Below are 15,085 nucleotides of genomic sequence, written 5' to 3'. Positions count from 1 at the left end.
TGGCATTGTCCATATTCATGTTTCCACCCCTTTCAATCATTCTCCACTATAAAAATAAAATAGCTTTCGACTCACGGAAGCAGACCTGTATTTCTTATGCTTTTACATTAAGTTTTTCAGTTGTTTTTCGGTAAGTTTTTCACTAGTTTTAAACTTTTGTTGGATTTTGGTTCACAACCAGTATAAGAAATAGTATATTTCGCACCTAGAGCAGAAAATGAGATTTTTCCGGCTCGAAATCGGTTTTCGGCTCGGAAAAGATTGAGAACCGGAAAAACATTTTTGCCCGTGGTGTGAACGATATTTTTTGCCACACTACAGGTATTGCTGACGAAATAAATGAAGAATACAAAATAAAGAATACTTGTTATCATACCTATCTCTTGATTTTAGTGGTAGAAGATTTGCAGTCAGGATTTCAGATTCTTTTAAAATTTCACTTGGAATATCACGGGCGTCGTCATCTTCAAGCATTTTTGAAAATTTGGAATGCGCTAATCAACAATAAATAATTGAATAAAAATGTTAGCGAAGCGAATGATGAATTAGTTTGATTCGAAACTTGAACTGAAATCATGGAGACTTTGTTGAAGAGAGAGGACATTCGCCCGATCTAGCAGATGACTTATTAACTACGGACTTCCATGTTAGCGGCTAGAAAGAGTACGTTTTCCGGTCTAGGCCGGAAAGAAACCCTTTTCTGACATCAGACGAGAGTCGTCTGCAAACAAGGTCTTTCAGATCTACGTAGGGACTGGAAAACAGCTGCTTTCTGTGCAGTGTGGCGAAAATAATAATATCGTTCAACCAGAGATGAACCTTGATCGAAGTTTGTGCAATTGGCACCCAGCGAATTGTAAGTTTTTTAGCATATCATTAATTGATGCATATTAAGCGAATCAATTTGAATGTTAGTCAACACTACCAGTAGAATAGGCATTGTGTTTTGATTTTTAAAATTTTACATCTCTGAACAGAGTGTTCAAGGTAGTTGATAACCTGGCAATATTCATTGGAGATTATCATATCTGTGAACATTAAGCACTTGTGGTAGGTAGGCTATCAATTACATTGGACAATGAAGGTGGGTAGATTCATTGATGAGGATAAGAGTAGAAAGCTCTCGATTCACTCCAAACGTGAATTTCAATTGATTGATCTGGTTTTGAAACCTTTTTATTGACCAAATACGTTACTTGAGATTTGAACGTTAGTTATAACGTTGTGCTGAAAAATTAGGTGGTTAATAATAATCCAAAATTATGTTTATTGTTTTACATTCACAATATAGAGAGAATAACTTATGCAAAAGTATTATTGAACGATATTCTATACACATTTCTCGATATACCTTCGACTTGTAAGGTATTTGAAAGCTATTCTAGAATAACTTGAAAATGGTTCATGATCAAAAATAACCATGGACAACTTACAGTAGGAGCAGGGGTGCCCACAAGGGGGGGGCATGGCGCAATTTGCGCCATCAACATTTTTGGGGGGGCATGATTTTTTTATATTTTATGTCAACATTTTGAATCATGGCTAAAAAATCAAGGTATTGAATAGAGATATCCTAATGTAGTTAATTTTAATACTTTTTCCCACCTTTACAATGTTATATTCTGCAAAGTGTAACTCAATATAAAGCATAAAAAATACAATTGATAATAATATGTTGTATGCAGGAATTTTAGTAATTTTAAGCCTATGAGTTTGAAGGTAAATCTTTGAAAAAAATTAATTATAACTTCATCATCCACTATTATTCTGATTTCCTTTGCTTGATTTTAATTTTTAATGGTCCTGTTTTTGAGTTTCCTTGCTGTTGCAACCTAATTTTCTTAAAAGCACAATGATAAGTTAAATTGTAATGTACATTTTAATCTAATAATTATTTTAATTTCGAAGGCGTTTTATGATGATATTAATGTCTCTGAAATGGAAATGCAATTATAAACAACATCGCAAACTAAAAGAATCTCCTCTTTTATGTGAGATGAATGATTTTTGTAAAAATATAATCGTGAAGTAAGATACGTTTGATTCAAAAAATGTTCTATATTTTTCTCATTTTTACAGTCTCGACAGTTTTTCGATATAAACAGTGATGCAAGATCAATTTATGGCAACTCAGCTTATAGAGCATGAAATTTTCTCTCATTTAAGACCAATCGCAAGTTTCTATCATGTATTGTACTCAACAGTAAAATCGCAAGAAAAATAAGAAAATAAAGATCATCATTCAATTGGCTGTAACTTTTTAACGGCATTGAAAACAGAAGTATAATTAATGGGAGTGAAAAGAGGAGAAAATTCATCACAACCTAGACTACTTTCTGGATTTTTTAACTGAAGTGTTCCACAAGTTACGCAACGTTGCATATGCGAGACTGTGAAAATGGGGGAAATCCGGAAATATCACAAATTTCTCGCACATTCAAAGTTGTGTATCTTGTGGAACACTTCAGATAAAAAATCCAAAAAGTAGTCCTGCGCGACCAGTCAATTCATTGGAAATAAAATTTTATTATCTTTAATATTATATAGAGAATGCTTTATCTCGATAAATTCAAGGTTCTCGAGATTAAATGGAAAACTTGAAAAAAGTCCAAAATTTTGGGGGTGAAGTCGCCCTCTGGCATGTGAGCAAATTTCAGATTAGAATTTAGCGCCCCAAAATACAAATAGAACCATCGAAAAAAATTCTTTCGGGGCTGTTTCCTGGAAAACGACCATTTGACTGGACTATAAGTTGTTATCCTATTATATTAAGCGAGGAAGCGAGCAATTTCTGTATATCTGTTTGTATTTTTCTATTTTTATATCTGGTTATCTGGCTATCTGGTTATATGGTTATTTATGTTCAACGGATCTCGGAAACGGCTCTAACGATTTTCACGAAATTCGGAATATAGTAGGTTTATGATATCAAAATTCGATTGCACTAGGTCTCATCCCTGAGAAAACTCCCTGAAGGACATGAAAACGATAATTCATCCTTGGAAAAACAGATGATGATTTCGTCATTTGTCGATAACAGAAGATGCGTGTGCCTGTGTGGGAGATCAGCTGTGTAATCAATTAGCTCATTGTATCTCGCGAGAAATCTAGAAATTTTAATTGACTCAATCAAAATACAGTAAACTAATTTGTTGTAATGAGATGGTATATATCATAATATTCAAAGTTAATCATTATTTTACAGTTCTAAGTGATTAGTGAGTGTTATTTTGTTATTCAATTTGATATGTAAACAATCTGAATTAGAACTTTTATGTTTTCAAATATTTGGACTGAAAATTTCACTTGAATTCAAGTCTGTGAAACATAACCTACTTTTTGGAATATTAAATATTCCAACTATAAATTTCATAGTGAATAAATCAAAATTCGGGGAAGAAACAGTTTTGGGCTGTGCCTGTTAGTCCTTCCCCAATCATTTCAAAGAATTGAGTTCTGTTAATCAATGAATAAATAACGAGCAAAGCTTGGTGCCCCGATATTTGGTATTAATAGATAGAATTTACAAAATGTACTTGTTCAGATGATATCTTTATTCCAAAAACCAAACTTGAGATTTGAACGTTAGTTATAACGTTGTGCTGAAAAATTAGGTGGTTAATAATAATCCAAAATGATGTTTATTGTTTTACATTCACAATATAGAGAGAATAACTTATGCAAAAGTATTATTGAACGATATTCTATACACATTTCTCTATATACCTTCGACTTGTGAGGTATTTGAAAGCTATTCTAGAATAACTTGAAAATGGTTCATGATCAAAAATAACCATGGACAACTTACAGTAGGAGAATATTTGCTGATTAGCTAGTTGAATATTCTGATACGGTGAATGTTAACTACTGTAATGGTTATTTTCTAAATGTAAAAGTGAAGGTGAACTATTGAATATTTGTACAGTACAGACCAAGTTGATCACTAAATACAGACTTTCACGTATATCAATGCATGTTCCCATTACAATAAGAATATCATTCACATGAGTTCTAATGAGACTATACATAACCGCTCAGTCGGGCTAAGTAAGTAGAACTCATGTGAATAATATTTTTACTGTATTTTATTCAATATTTTTACGTACACTGATACTTATATGAGGGAATTCGCCTTTAAGCAGGTGCTTCTCAATTAGTGTTCCTCTACTGGGCAGAGAGAGAGAGAGAGTAGTACCATTGGTTCTTGGGGGAGTGTTCATATATTTTGTAGGCAGTCAAGGTGTAAACACTCCGTCCCATAAGTCCAATGGTCTCTTTCTACTCAGCAGAGTACAATTTTTCTATAAAAAATTCTATATAAAAAAGACCTCTTCTCTTTCCAATGTAAATGAATGTCAAAACTACAGCATTGACGCACATTCACATCTTCGAATGTCACATTACAGCTAAAAAGTGGTCAGTAGATATACTCAGAGTGGAATGAAGTCTTTGAATCAGTTTTCACAAACGTTATAGAAGAGCTCAATTTTATATGTAGCCTACTTTGCAAATGAGCTGTGCTCAGAGGTCGTTCCTGTGAGCTGGATAGAACGTGTTTTGCGTCTATTTCTGGCGTCTGGCACCACTCAATCTTACGAGAAAATGCGATGGTTCGGCATGCAAGGTGGTAATAAAGAGTCCAATAACAGGACAAATCCCCGAGGAGCCGGAGCATCTCCGGGGACATGGCTTGTGCTGAGCAAGAAGCTTGTTTCAGCCTGCTTTTCAGGCCAGCTGAGCCATCTCATTCCAGCGCTCGTCTTGGCTCTCCAACACAGCCACTGATAGGCCATTCTTATTTGCAACAGTGAGTTATTGCCAAGATTTTTTGTGTCCCCGAAAGTTTTCCCTAGTGGTTGAGTATTCTCATTGTTGGAGTAACTAGGAATTCAAGGTACGAGAGGCCGTACTCAAGTTACATCCAAAATTTATAATCTTATTTCAAACCTGCGGTGTATCATAAGCAGTCTTTTTTGAATGAGTCGGAAACTTGTATTTTTCTATGAATTTGAGAGTGCATTACAAAGTGAGCATACATATGAGCATTATAATACAGATTGCTTTAGATATTAGTTATACAGTATTCGAACATAGCTCGATTTAAAAATTTGGAGTTGAAGGAGAAGTTAATTGTGCTTTGTGAGATGCTATCAAAAATATATTTACAGAGAAGACTAAGGGGTCTTGTGAGTCTTCCCACATTTTTAGCTGTCTTCTAATTCTAATGTTCTCTCATGTCTCTGATGAGGTGCATAGTTCAATATTGAGGCTCTGCAGTTTGTGAAGAAATTTTCAAATGGCAAAAGCAGCCAGTTACAATAAATTATCATGCTTGTCTTTAGAAGTATTTAGTATAGTTACACACACATCAGTTCTTGGATATATGATTTTTTCCATCCTCATGAATTCTAACAGATTTAAACATAACCCGCAAACAGATGTGCTCATGTGTTTGCCAAGCTCCGCTTAATCTAGTAGATTTCATAAGGATGGCAAAAAATCGAACTTCCAAACATCTATATGTATGTGTAACTGATTTTATAGAACATTTTCCATGGAAAAACAAATACTCAACGTGCCAGTTGTATCATTCTATAGATTCTAAACAATCACTTGATCAAACTCTGAAACTCTGATCAAACTCTCTTTTAAAAATATTTCGTAGTGCATTCCTATAGGAAATAGGAGCCGCAGTTCAATCAATCAATCAATAATTTTATTCAAATCAACATAATACAATATACATGAAAGAAATCGAAACACAAAAATTACAATAAAAAATAAATGTCCAATAAAAATTAATACAAAAACAGGCTTCATGGCGGGGTGTGCTGAAAAAAGAAAGGAGGAAAAATACCTAGTCAACTATGGTGTCCCATGTAATAGGCAGGTAGAGGGTATATGAAGGGTGAAGAGGAGAAGAAAAAGGGAGTATTGGAGAAGAAAGGAGGAAAAAGAGAAAAAATGTGCAAAAATTGTAAGCGAGTCCACTTTCAACAAATGTAACTAAAAGATTTGGCCTTGCATACAGTAGTCTGAGCATAAATCTCGAGATTCATACGTCGATATGGAAGAAAAGGTTACTGTATGTCCAGGTTTTTATTCCTAGTTTAGTTTTGCTACCAATCTAAGAGTCTATGATGAAGTGGTCCGGAATAAGGTTTATTATTCTAGTGCTTATATAGATCAACTGTTTCCTTAAACATTCGATATTGGTGTGATATGTGACATATCTATTTGCAGTGGGCCTTAAATGATAATTATTTACAATTAAATTTAAAGTGAGAGGAAAAAGGGATATCTATTTTTCAAGTATTCAATTACGGTTTTAATATATGATTGTTAATATTAATATATAATGATAGTTATTCTGACATTCCCTTCACATACTAAGTATTGAAGGGCCGCATTACAATTTCAATTAGATTATTCAATTGCCCATCCACCTACTCAATAGAATTCTGAAACCAACGATTTCCTATTATGGTGATGAACGTAATTACTTATCTTCTACCCTGACGTTATCCCTATAGTCCACTCGAGGAAAGATTATAGATGGAAAAGTTGGGAAGAACATTTTTGACCCCACAGTTCTGTTAAGGGTAGTAAGGAGGTAAACATATCAAAAGTCCCCACCCCTACCCCCTGTGCCCCGGTTTCTCGCATAAAACTCGAAAACTATGTATCTTAAGGACTTGATTGTCATATAACAAATTAAAGCTTACATAATTTCCTGCAATATTCATCCTACAACTTTCTTTATATCTCCTCTAGTTAGGGGGGTGTCTGTGAGACAATTTTTGACTTTGCAGCTCGATTTGGACTAGTTAGCAGGTGAACATACAATTCGAGCTGCAAAGTCAAAAATTGTCTCACAGACACCCCCTTCAAATGTCATTGTCAAACGATCAATTGTTGCAGCAATGAAAAGTTCACCCCCTACTTTGAAGAAGCTATAACAATGAAATGAAAACTAGGAATGGTGAAATGATACATCATTTCAAAGATAATTCAACGCTCTACAAACCTACGATAAGCATGAGTTTTTATGATGAATTGTTGGAGAGTTATAAGCCCTTAAAGAGCAAAAAGTCCTTATCTTGGACTTTGTCACCTATAAATTTGGAAGAAAAATAGCACAAGGACTACCTTATTATTTTATCTTTTATAATGTTATTGCATTAGTGTCATTTGCATTGTCATTGTAAAAAATTGGATAAAAACCTGTTATTTTAGCAATCACACACCTTCAAGAGATAATATCTCGGGAACTGTTGGGAAAATCACAAAATTCCATTGAACAAAAAGTGTAGAGAATTCATCGAGCTTCTTTTGTGAATAGTTAGTTATGTCGGTTGAACGCATTGTTCTCAAGATATGAGCGTGGAAGTCAAACGCTGAAAAATGCAACTTTTAAAGCACCCTAATCCCATTAGCACATGAGTTAGGAATGAGGAATTTTGATATGCTCTCCTCCTAACTTGTCTCAACAAAGCTTCAAAGCCAAAAATTGTGTACAGAACATTCACTCCAAATTCCTTTGTCTATTGGTCTATTGGTGCAAAAATGGAGATTTCACACTCAACACTGAAGCTGCTGCAAAAGGTGTAGGGGAATTCGTAAAAGTGTGAAATTATACATAAAATTGAAGAGAATCTGATGTTCTATAAGCTCATAATCAACATTGATTTTTCCCATCGATTTTTTAAAAGTTATAGAAGCAAAAATAGAAAAAAATTGGTGGCAAACGTGTCTTTTTCAAAAATGTCACACTTTCAAGAACGGATATCTCAATAAATAGAGGAGATATAAAGAAAGTTGTAGGATGAATATTGCAGGAAATTATGTAAGCTTTAATTTGTTATATGACAATCAAGTCCTTAAGATACATAGTTTTCGAGTTTTATACGAGAAACCAAAAAATGGTACCTTCAAACCACCCCCAACCCCTTAGCACAGGGGGTAGGGGTGGGGACTTTTGATATGTTTACCTCCTTACTACCCTTAACAGAAATTTGGGGTCAAAAATTGTCTTCCAAACATTTCCCCCTATAACCTTTTTTGAGCATTCATTGTCTGGACTACTATGTTATCAGCCAACATTAGTTTCTCCCAACTTAAATAAATTATATTTGTTTGTCGTGAGGGTATAACTTATTCTGAGGAATTAGAAGAAGTTCCTATTTGATTTTGAGAATAGTGGTATGATGATAGAGTCTTTGTCTCCCAGATGACATTATCATTGATCTGAATAGATAAATTCAACATAGATAAAGTGAACATCCTCCTACACAAAAGATAGATTCAGCATGAAGATAAAAATTTATATGAAAAATCAATTATTGTCTTTCTTTGAATCTTTTCTCCAACGATCTACGATTCCTTATTAGCTGTACTGAATCTTCTACTTTTTCAATTAAAAGTGGTTTGATGATAATCGCCTCAAGTCAATTCAATGAGGTCAATAACCCTCATACATATTGAACATTCTACACATCATTATCGAGATGACAATATTATACATAATTATTTTAGGAAATCAACGAGCGGATGGAAATAGCGGTGCCGTTAAGCGATGAGACATCGCTGTGCCTTGGCACACAAGTTATTGTCATAGAAGTCATCGGATTGCCCTAAATTCAATTCAAGTCGTCGCTCTCTTGTCATCACTAATATTCATAGTTACGCTGAGTGTCCACGTCTAAATGTAACTTTAAATAAGGTAATTCCAGTGAATAACAGTTTCATATTTCCAGCCAATTAAGTGAAACGTCATAATAATTTCCCGCTAAAATAACTGTTCAGTATGTAGGCCTATCTAGTGGAATACTGGAGTATTATGTGGTGTCGTGAGAGAGTGGGGAGGATTTGGTATTGCCATTCTAATAAGCTAGTCTTTGACAGTTCAGTTTGAAGGGTGCCCACTTGTTATAGCGTTGTTGGCTCATCACGTGCATTAATTTATTACTATTATTTGGAACCTGAGGATACAACGGTGAGTGAAAAGTATTTTTCATTCGGTATCGTATTATTAGTGAATTCGTTTTCTAGGATTTTATCGATTATGTTTATAGTAGTACTGCAGTTATAAAACATTTGAAAGATAACTCATTCCTTATTCAAATACGTTCAAGTTTGAAGAAATCAGTGGACTAATTTTTTTCCTAAGTAACGTTTTTTTATAAAACTGAACAAATTGTTTCAATAAGGATCTACTTATTGCTAAGAGAATAATGTCATGTTAAAATTTGATAGTAAGGCTATAGGTTTCATAGGAAATATAATCCATTTATTATTATGTGCGTTGAATTATATTACTATAAACTTATTGAAAGAATCTATCACACACTTATCAAAACAAAATCATCGTATAATATTATGATTCAACAGGAACAACTGTATGTCATATACAATGTAAAGTTGAAAATGTATTTATTATTAATTATTATCAAGCACAAATAATAATGTAATGCGAAGCATCAATTAGAGCTAGATTGAGTTCCTAATTCATAAGAATACTTAATAAACGTATATTCCATTCAATTTCCAAAACTGTGTTTGCTGGATCGATATGATGAGAGATAATTTAATGTTCAAGATTCGATGATCCATTATCAATAGGCTACAGTAAACTATTTGATATAATACAATGAATCAAGCATCCCCAATCATGATCAAATCTCTTAGTCTGCTCAGAATATTTGATTTCTGATTTTTCAAGAGTAAAACATAAAACTCAAAAAACAGAATAACACATTTTCTCATTTTTCTCTCTATTCGACTTGGCTGAATAGGTTTCAGGGATTATTCTGAAAATGTTGTCTCTGCCATACTTCATGGGAAACATTTGTTCAAACTAGACTAGTATGAATGACAAATTTTTTGCGGCACTGAAACCCTCGGTGGTTTCTGAGGAATTTGCAATTCAAGTTGTAGGTCTAAATAGAGAAGGAACACTGCAACCTGTACACTTCTCTCACTCTAGTCATTAGACTAGAACTTGAGCCTGAGAATTACAAGTTTCCTAGCAAAAACGTAATATTTCTCATTGAAACTGACACTGACTAAAATTAAGGACTAACAAAATAATATAGTATTAGAAATACTGTAGATTTTCTAAATCAAAGACTTTACTATGTATTGTACCGTACTTTATACGGAGATATCAAAATAATTATGTTTCACTTACATAAACCACCTTTTGCTTCCTCTTATTTTGTTCATTGGCAGTGTAATCTTATAATATTTGTATATAACTTTATAGTTTTTACCCTTGTTTTTCAAACCATATTTTTCTTACTAAAATAAAAATATTGATCCGAAGTTTCCATAGTTTTCAAGTACAGTAGAAATGTTCTATTTTTCAGATTTCCACAATGATAAACTGTAAAACTCTGATAATATTCACCACAATTGTCTTCTTATCGGCGGAGTCGAGACCGTTTGGGGATTTGTTGGTAAGTTCAAGTCTTATCAGGTTCTTAATCATGGATTATTTCAGATTTCTATAAATTCACTGTATGGAATTATCCTGGTCGCCTCCTTCTTCGTAGATCAAATTATAATAAGTTGTGATCACTATTATCTAACTATTATCATCTTGAAAGAAGTCGATTATTTTGTAATAATATAGTATAATCCTGTATGAAATATTGAAAAGGAGATTTCCGTTACGCATTATCTACTAAATACGTACCATGATATTTTTAATTTGATACAATTTTTTCTCTACATCAGAACCTCATCCTTTTTCCTTATCAATCTGAACTGAATTAGGCTAATGTTATTATTGTACATCAAAATTCATATTGATCGATACTAATGTACACACTAATGATCAAAACCTTTGAGAACTACATACAAATCTTCATTGATAACGTTATCTATATTTTTTGTTAGTTACAAAATGGTTTTATTAGAAAAACGCTTTGCAAAGAGGAAGAGTTCAATATTACCATGATGTGTCATTATCGTGAATTTATTTCATTGAATAAGAAGTTTCATCAAGTCTACAGACAGCAATCTATAATTAATTACTTCAAATCTGCAACTAATTGATCAGTCAACATATTTTTTTCTCCAAATAGTGTTTACGCTACTCTTTGGTTATCGCCTGTTACATACCTTATTAGTTCATGAGTCCTAAAGAAAAAGCTACCGGTACCAATGTAGTGAGACTCTCTTAAAACTGTCAGTATTCCTTACAATCAACATCGATGTCACTTATTCCACCAATTCTGACAGTTCAAAGTGAATCTCACTAATACTCAAGAGCAACACCGCGCTTGCTACTATAAACAGCTCTTCACTGTAGGCCTGATTTCGTCGGCCCAACTGCCTGCAAGTGCTACACTGATCTCAAGCAAATACCCTTCCAATGGGGAAGCCGAGAGTGTGGCGATTATCTAATCTGTTTATGATATTATTATTAAAGGAAAATCCAAAGTAAATGCTGTAATTCACCCCGAAGACTTCTGCTACTGCAAATATTGACAACAGGGTAAACAGCTAGATGGAAATTCGATGAGCGCTACTATTCAAAAATTATCTGTCAGCCCGGGAATTTTCTATTATTTATTTATTCCCGGGCTGACAAATAAATTTTGAATAGTAGCGCTCATCGAATTTCCATCTAGCTGTTCACCCTGTTGTCAATATTTGCAGTAGCAGAAGTCTTCCTGGTGAATTACAGCATTTACTTTGGATTTTCGTTTAATAATAATATCATCAATTCATCAGCATTTGAATAATTGCAACATCTCACCAATTCCATTCTGTAATCTGTTTATTATTGAATTCAACTGTGATCAAGTTCGTCAATAACTTCTCACATTGGTTATTGTCACATTTAATCGACATTAAATCACGGTAATAATATAATATACTTTTGTGAAACCGGAAGTATGTAGGTATTTGTTTTGCTCCCAATCATGGTAGTCATTGTGTGTAATATCTTCAGACGAATTGATAAGGTTTTAGAGAATACAGAAAGAATTATTGATGGAATGCTGTGTTAAGGTGCGTACAGATATACACGCCACGAACACGCTCCGATCATGAACGTTGCACGAGACTTTACGCAGGAGGTTTGCTAGAGGTTCGCAAGATGATCGTGCTCTTGTCTTATTGTTGACTTCAATATACTTCAGCAAAAAACTAACCTCACAAATGTGAAAGGTTCAACCCAGCTGATCGGGTGACAAAAAAAAAATTTACCAGGATTGCTGGGTATAGTGAGGACGACGTTGTAATGGCAGTGTTTGATTAGAAATTGTATTGCTACCCTTGTCTATCATTCAACAAATAGCGGATAGCGCTATCTCTTTCTCGTTTTGCTCTGTTGCCAGATCTGTTTTTAGCAATGTAGAAATATAATCAATTAATAGAATATTCAATCTTGATTAAGAGAATACATCATTATGAAATCATTGAAAAATATAATTTCCTGCTTGATAAAATATAATCGATTATTTTGAACAGTAGGCTAATTACATTACTAATATTACATTAATAAACCGTTATCAGTACCCTCCATAGAAGGCATTGACAAAACAGAGGATCGGCAACGTTGTTCCCCTATCTATCTCCACTGACATTATAACGTGGACCTCACTATAGTCTAATAAAACATTATGTTTATATAATAATTTGATAGTAAATATTATTATTATCGCATTTATTCAAATGTTTTATTATGAAAGGTAAAATATCTGTCAATGTTTCAAAAGGTGAAAGGCATGATTGGGAGTTCCGCTTCTTTCTTCTAAATGCTAATATGCGGGTACCTATCTATTATTAAAAATGTTGAAAAAATTGTATATCTATAAATTTTGATAATTTTATAATCAATTATTAATTTTGATAATTTTATATTCTAATTGTATATATTATTTACACAGAGATCGTAACTGATTCAACGAAAACGTTAACCGCTCATGCACAGCTATTGGTTAGTTCGCCCTAGGAACTTGCCAAGCTCGCGCTCTGTTCACGCTCTGTTCGCGTTCTGTTCTTGCTCGACCTGTGATCATCTTTCGAACTGCTCGTGTAACGTTCGTTTGCGGAAGTAAAGTCTGCATGAGCATAAGTCTGTACGCACCTTTACGCCTACGATTTAAGGTGTAGGAGGAATAACTTTTCAAGTGATTTGTTGTATTGTTTTCAGAGAGCACTGATCAGCGGCCACCTGCTCCATCCGCACACAAGAACAGTCGACCATCACCACTACTACACAGATAACACTCACAGACGCAACGACCTCGTGCACGCGCCACACTATCATCACTATGACATACACCACCCCCACCTCCACCCGCCAAATGGCGAGCTGCTCCATAGAGTCCACAGTGACCGCCAACCTGGTGTGATATGCTGTCGGATCAATCCACTCCAACCATACTACAAGCAACCCACCGCTCCTAGTGAACATCATGTTGAAGGACATTTGGATCACCATGGACTTGTACAAGGGGTGAACAATCATGCATCGGGTCTCCATACCTCTGTAATCTACCATGGACACATCGGTGATCATCAATCACCGCCACATCATCATCACCAAATGATAGACTGCGACAAGCTCCATAAAAAGGAGCATGACGAGAAGCATCATGAAGGACATGATGATAAGCTCCAAGGAGGTCATGATGATAAACACCATAACGATCAGAGTGGAGAACATCACAAGGAACATAATAAACACCATGAAGATCACAGTGTGGAACATCATGACAAACATCATGACAAACATCATCACGAAGATCATCATACCGGTAGTCACGGAGATCATCATAGTCATGAAGATCATAGCGATGAGCATCACAATGATGATCACCATGAAGACAATACTCCGGCAGTCGATGTCTCCAATATCGACGAAAAGCCATCCTATGAGGTTTTTGAAAATGTTTCCGATGTACCCAAGGAGTCATTGTCCAAATCAAACGTGAACGAAATCAACAAGAAATCCGAAGATAATATTGTGTTCTCATGATTGTGATCTTAGTTCAGTGTAAATTAATGCTTTTCAGCGCAAGAAGCGAACTTTTCTAGCTACCGTAGGCCCCGGAATAAGTTTGTACAATTCAATGTCTAGAACTTTCTCACTAGATGAAAAACTTCTCATTCGGTGAAACAATGACGCAATCAAGCGAGTCTCAACTTTCAGCAGACTGTTTACTTTCGATGAGACTGGGATTTCTGAACAACAGACAAATGATTTCAATTACTCAAACAACATTGTAAATAATATAAATTGTATAAGTGAGTTTCGTGGTTTATTATACACTTGCAATGCAAGTTCTTTGACTGCACGTTTAGGACTATCTCACTCGACGAATAAGTTTAGGATTGAGCATAAATCTAGTATTTCTATTTAATAATTCTCTGTTCCACTGAATCTTCAATAAAAAAGTGCTTTTCAGTGTCAATATAGAGACTACAGTAATTGAACAAGCTTTAACGAGTCTGTTTTTATGCTCTACAATAACAAACTTTAGAGTGAATTAACCAATCAGCTTCAAATTTTGAACACGTATTCTCCAAACATTTTTATAGATCAAGTTCGTTGGGTAACAAAATTGACTCACTCCTCCGTCCTTTTCCAGGATATAAAAATAACATTGAAAGTGCATGAGAAGAATGCGTTTTTCGTCATTCATTTTCTTTTGGAACTGTGTATCAAATTAATGTACCACATTACCACCTTCTCCTTTAAATTTGATTTGGATTCATATGAGGGACAAAGATGTACAAGCGACAGAGTAATTTTTCATTTCATATCCCCAATGAAATCTACTGTAAAATTATTCTTGTAAAAGGAAAACTTAGCTGTTTCCATAATTTTCACCAACTCAGTATAATTAAAAGTTGCGAGTTTCAAAGATTACAATACAACAGTTCTTGAGCGAGTTCTCCAACCTAGGGGGTCACTAGTTAATATAATGATTATCTTTATCCAGTGGGTAATCATAAGTTAAGAGTATCATACTTTAAAGATATGGCTCTTTGATCAGTAAACACTAAGATATCTTAAAAAGATACGGATCCTTTACAAGAAGTTGTATCACCACTCTACTGTTTATAT

At 34.3% G+C, this 15,085-nt stretch overlaps 1 protein-coding gene across 1 annotated transcript; it reads left to right on the top strand.

Moving 5' to 3' along the window:
* Window positions 1–8,603: 8,603 nt before the first annotated feature.
* Window positions 8,604–14,638, top strand: LOC111056025 (histidine-rich glycoprotein-like). The gene is made up of 3 exons (XM_022343338.2): window positions 8,604–8,995; window positions 10,368–10,457; window positions 13,166–14,638. The coding sequence occupies exons 2-3, from the start codon at window positions 10,377–10,379 to the stop codon at window positions 13,991–13,993; spliced, it is 909 nt and encodes a 302-aa protein (XP_022199030.2). The 5' UTR covers window positions 8,604–8,995; window positions 10,368–10,376; the 3' UTR covers window positions 13,994–14,638.
* The last annotated feature ends 447 nt before the right edge of the window (window positions 14,639–15,085 follow it).

The sequence above is a fragment of the Nilaparvata lugens genome, chromosome 2 (assembly GCF_014356525.2).
Source record: "Nilaparvata lugens isolate BPH chromosome 2, ASM1435652v1, whole genome shotgun sequence".
Lineage (NCBI taxonomy): Eukaryota > Metazoa > Arthropoda > Insecta > Hemiptera > Delphacidae > Nilaparvata > Nilaparvata lugens.
Note: the sequence above shows the minus strand (reverse complement) of the source record. Positions and strands in the feature narration are given on the sequence as shown.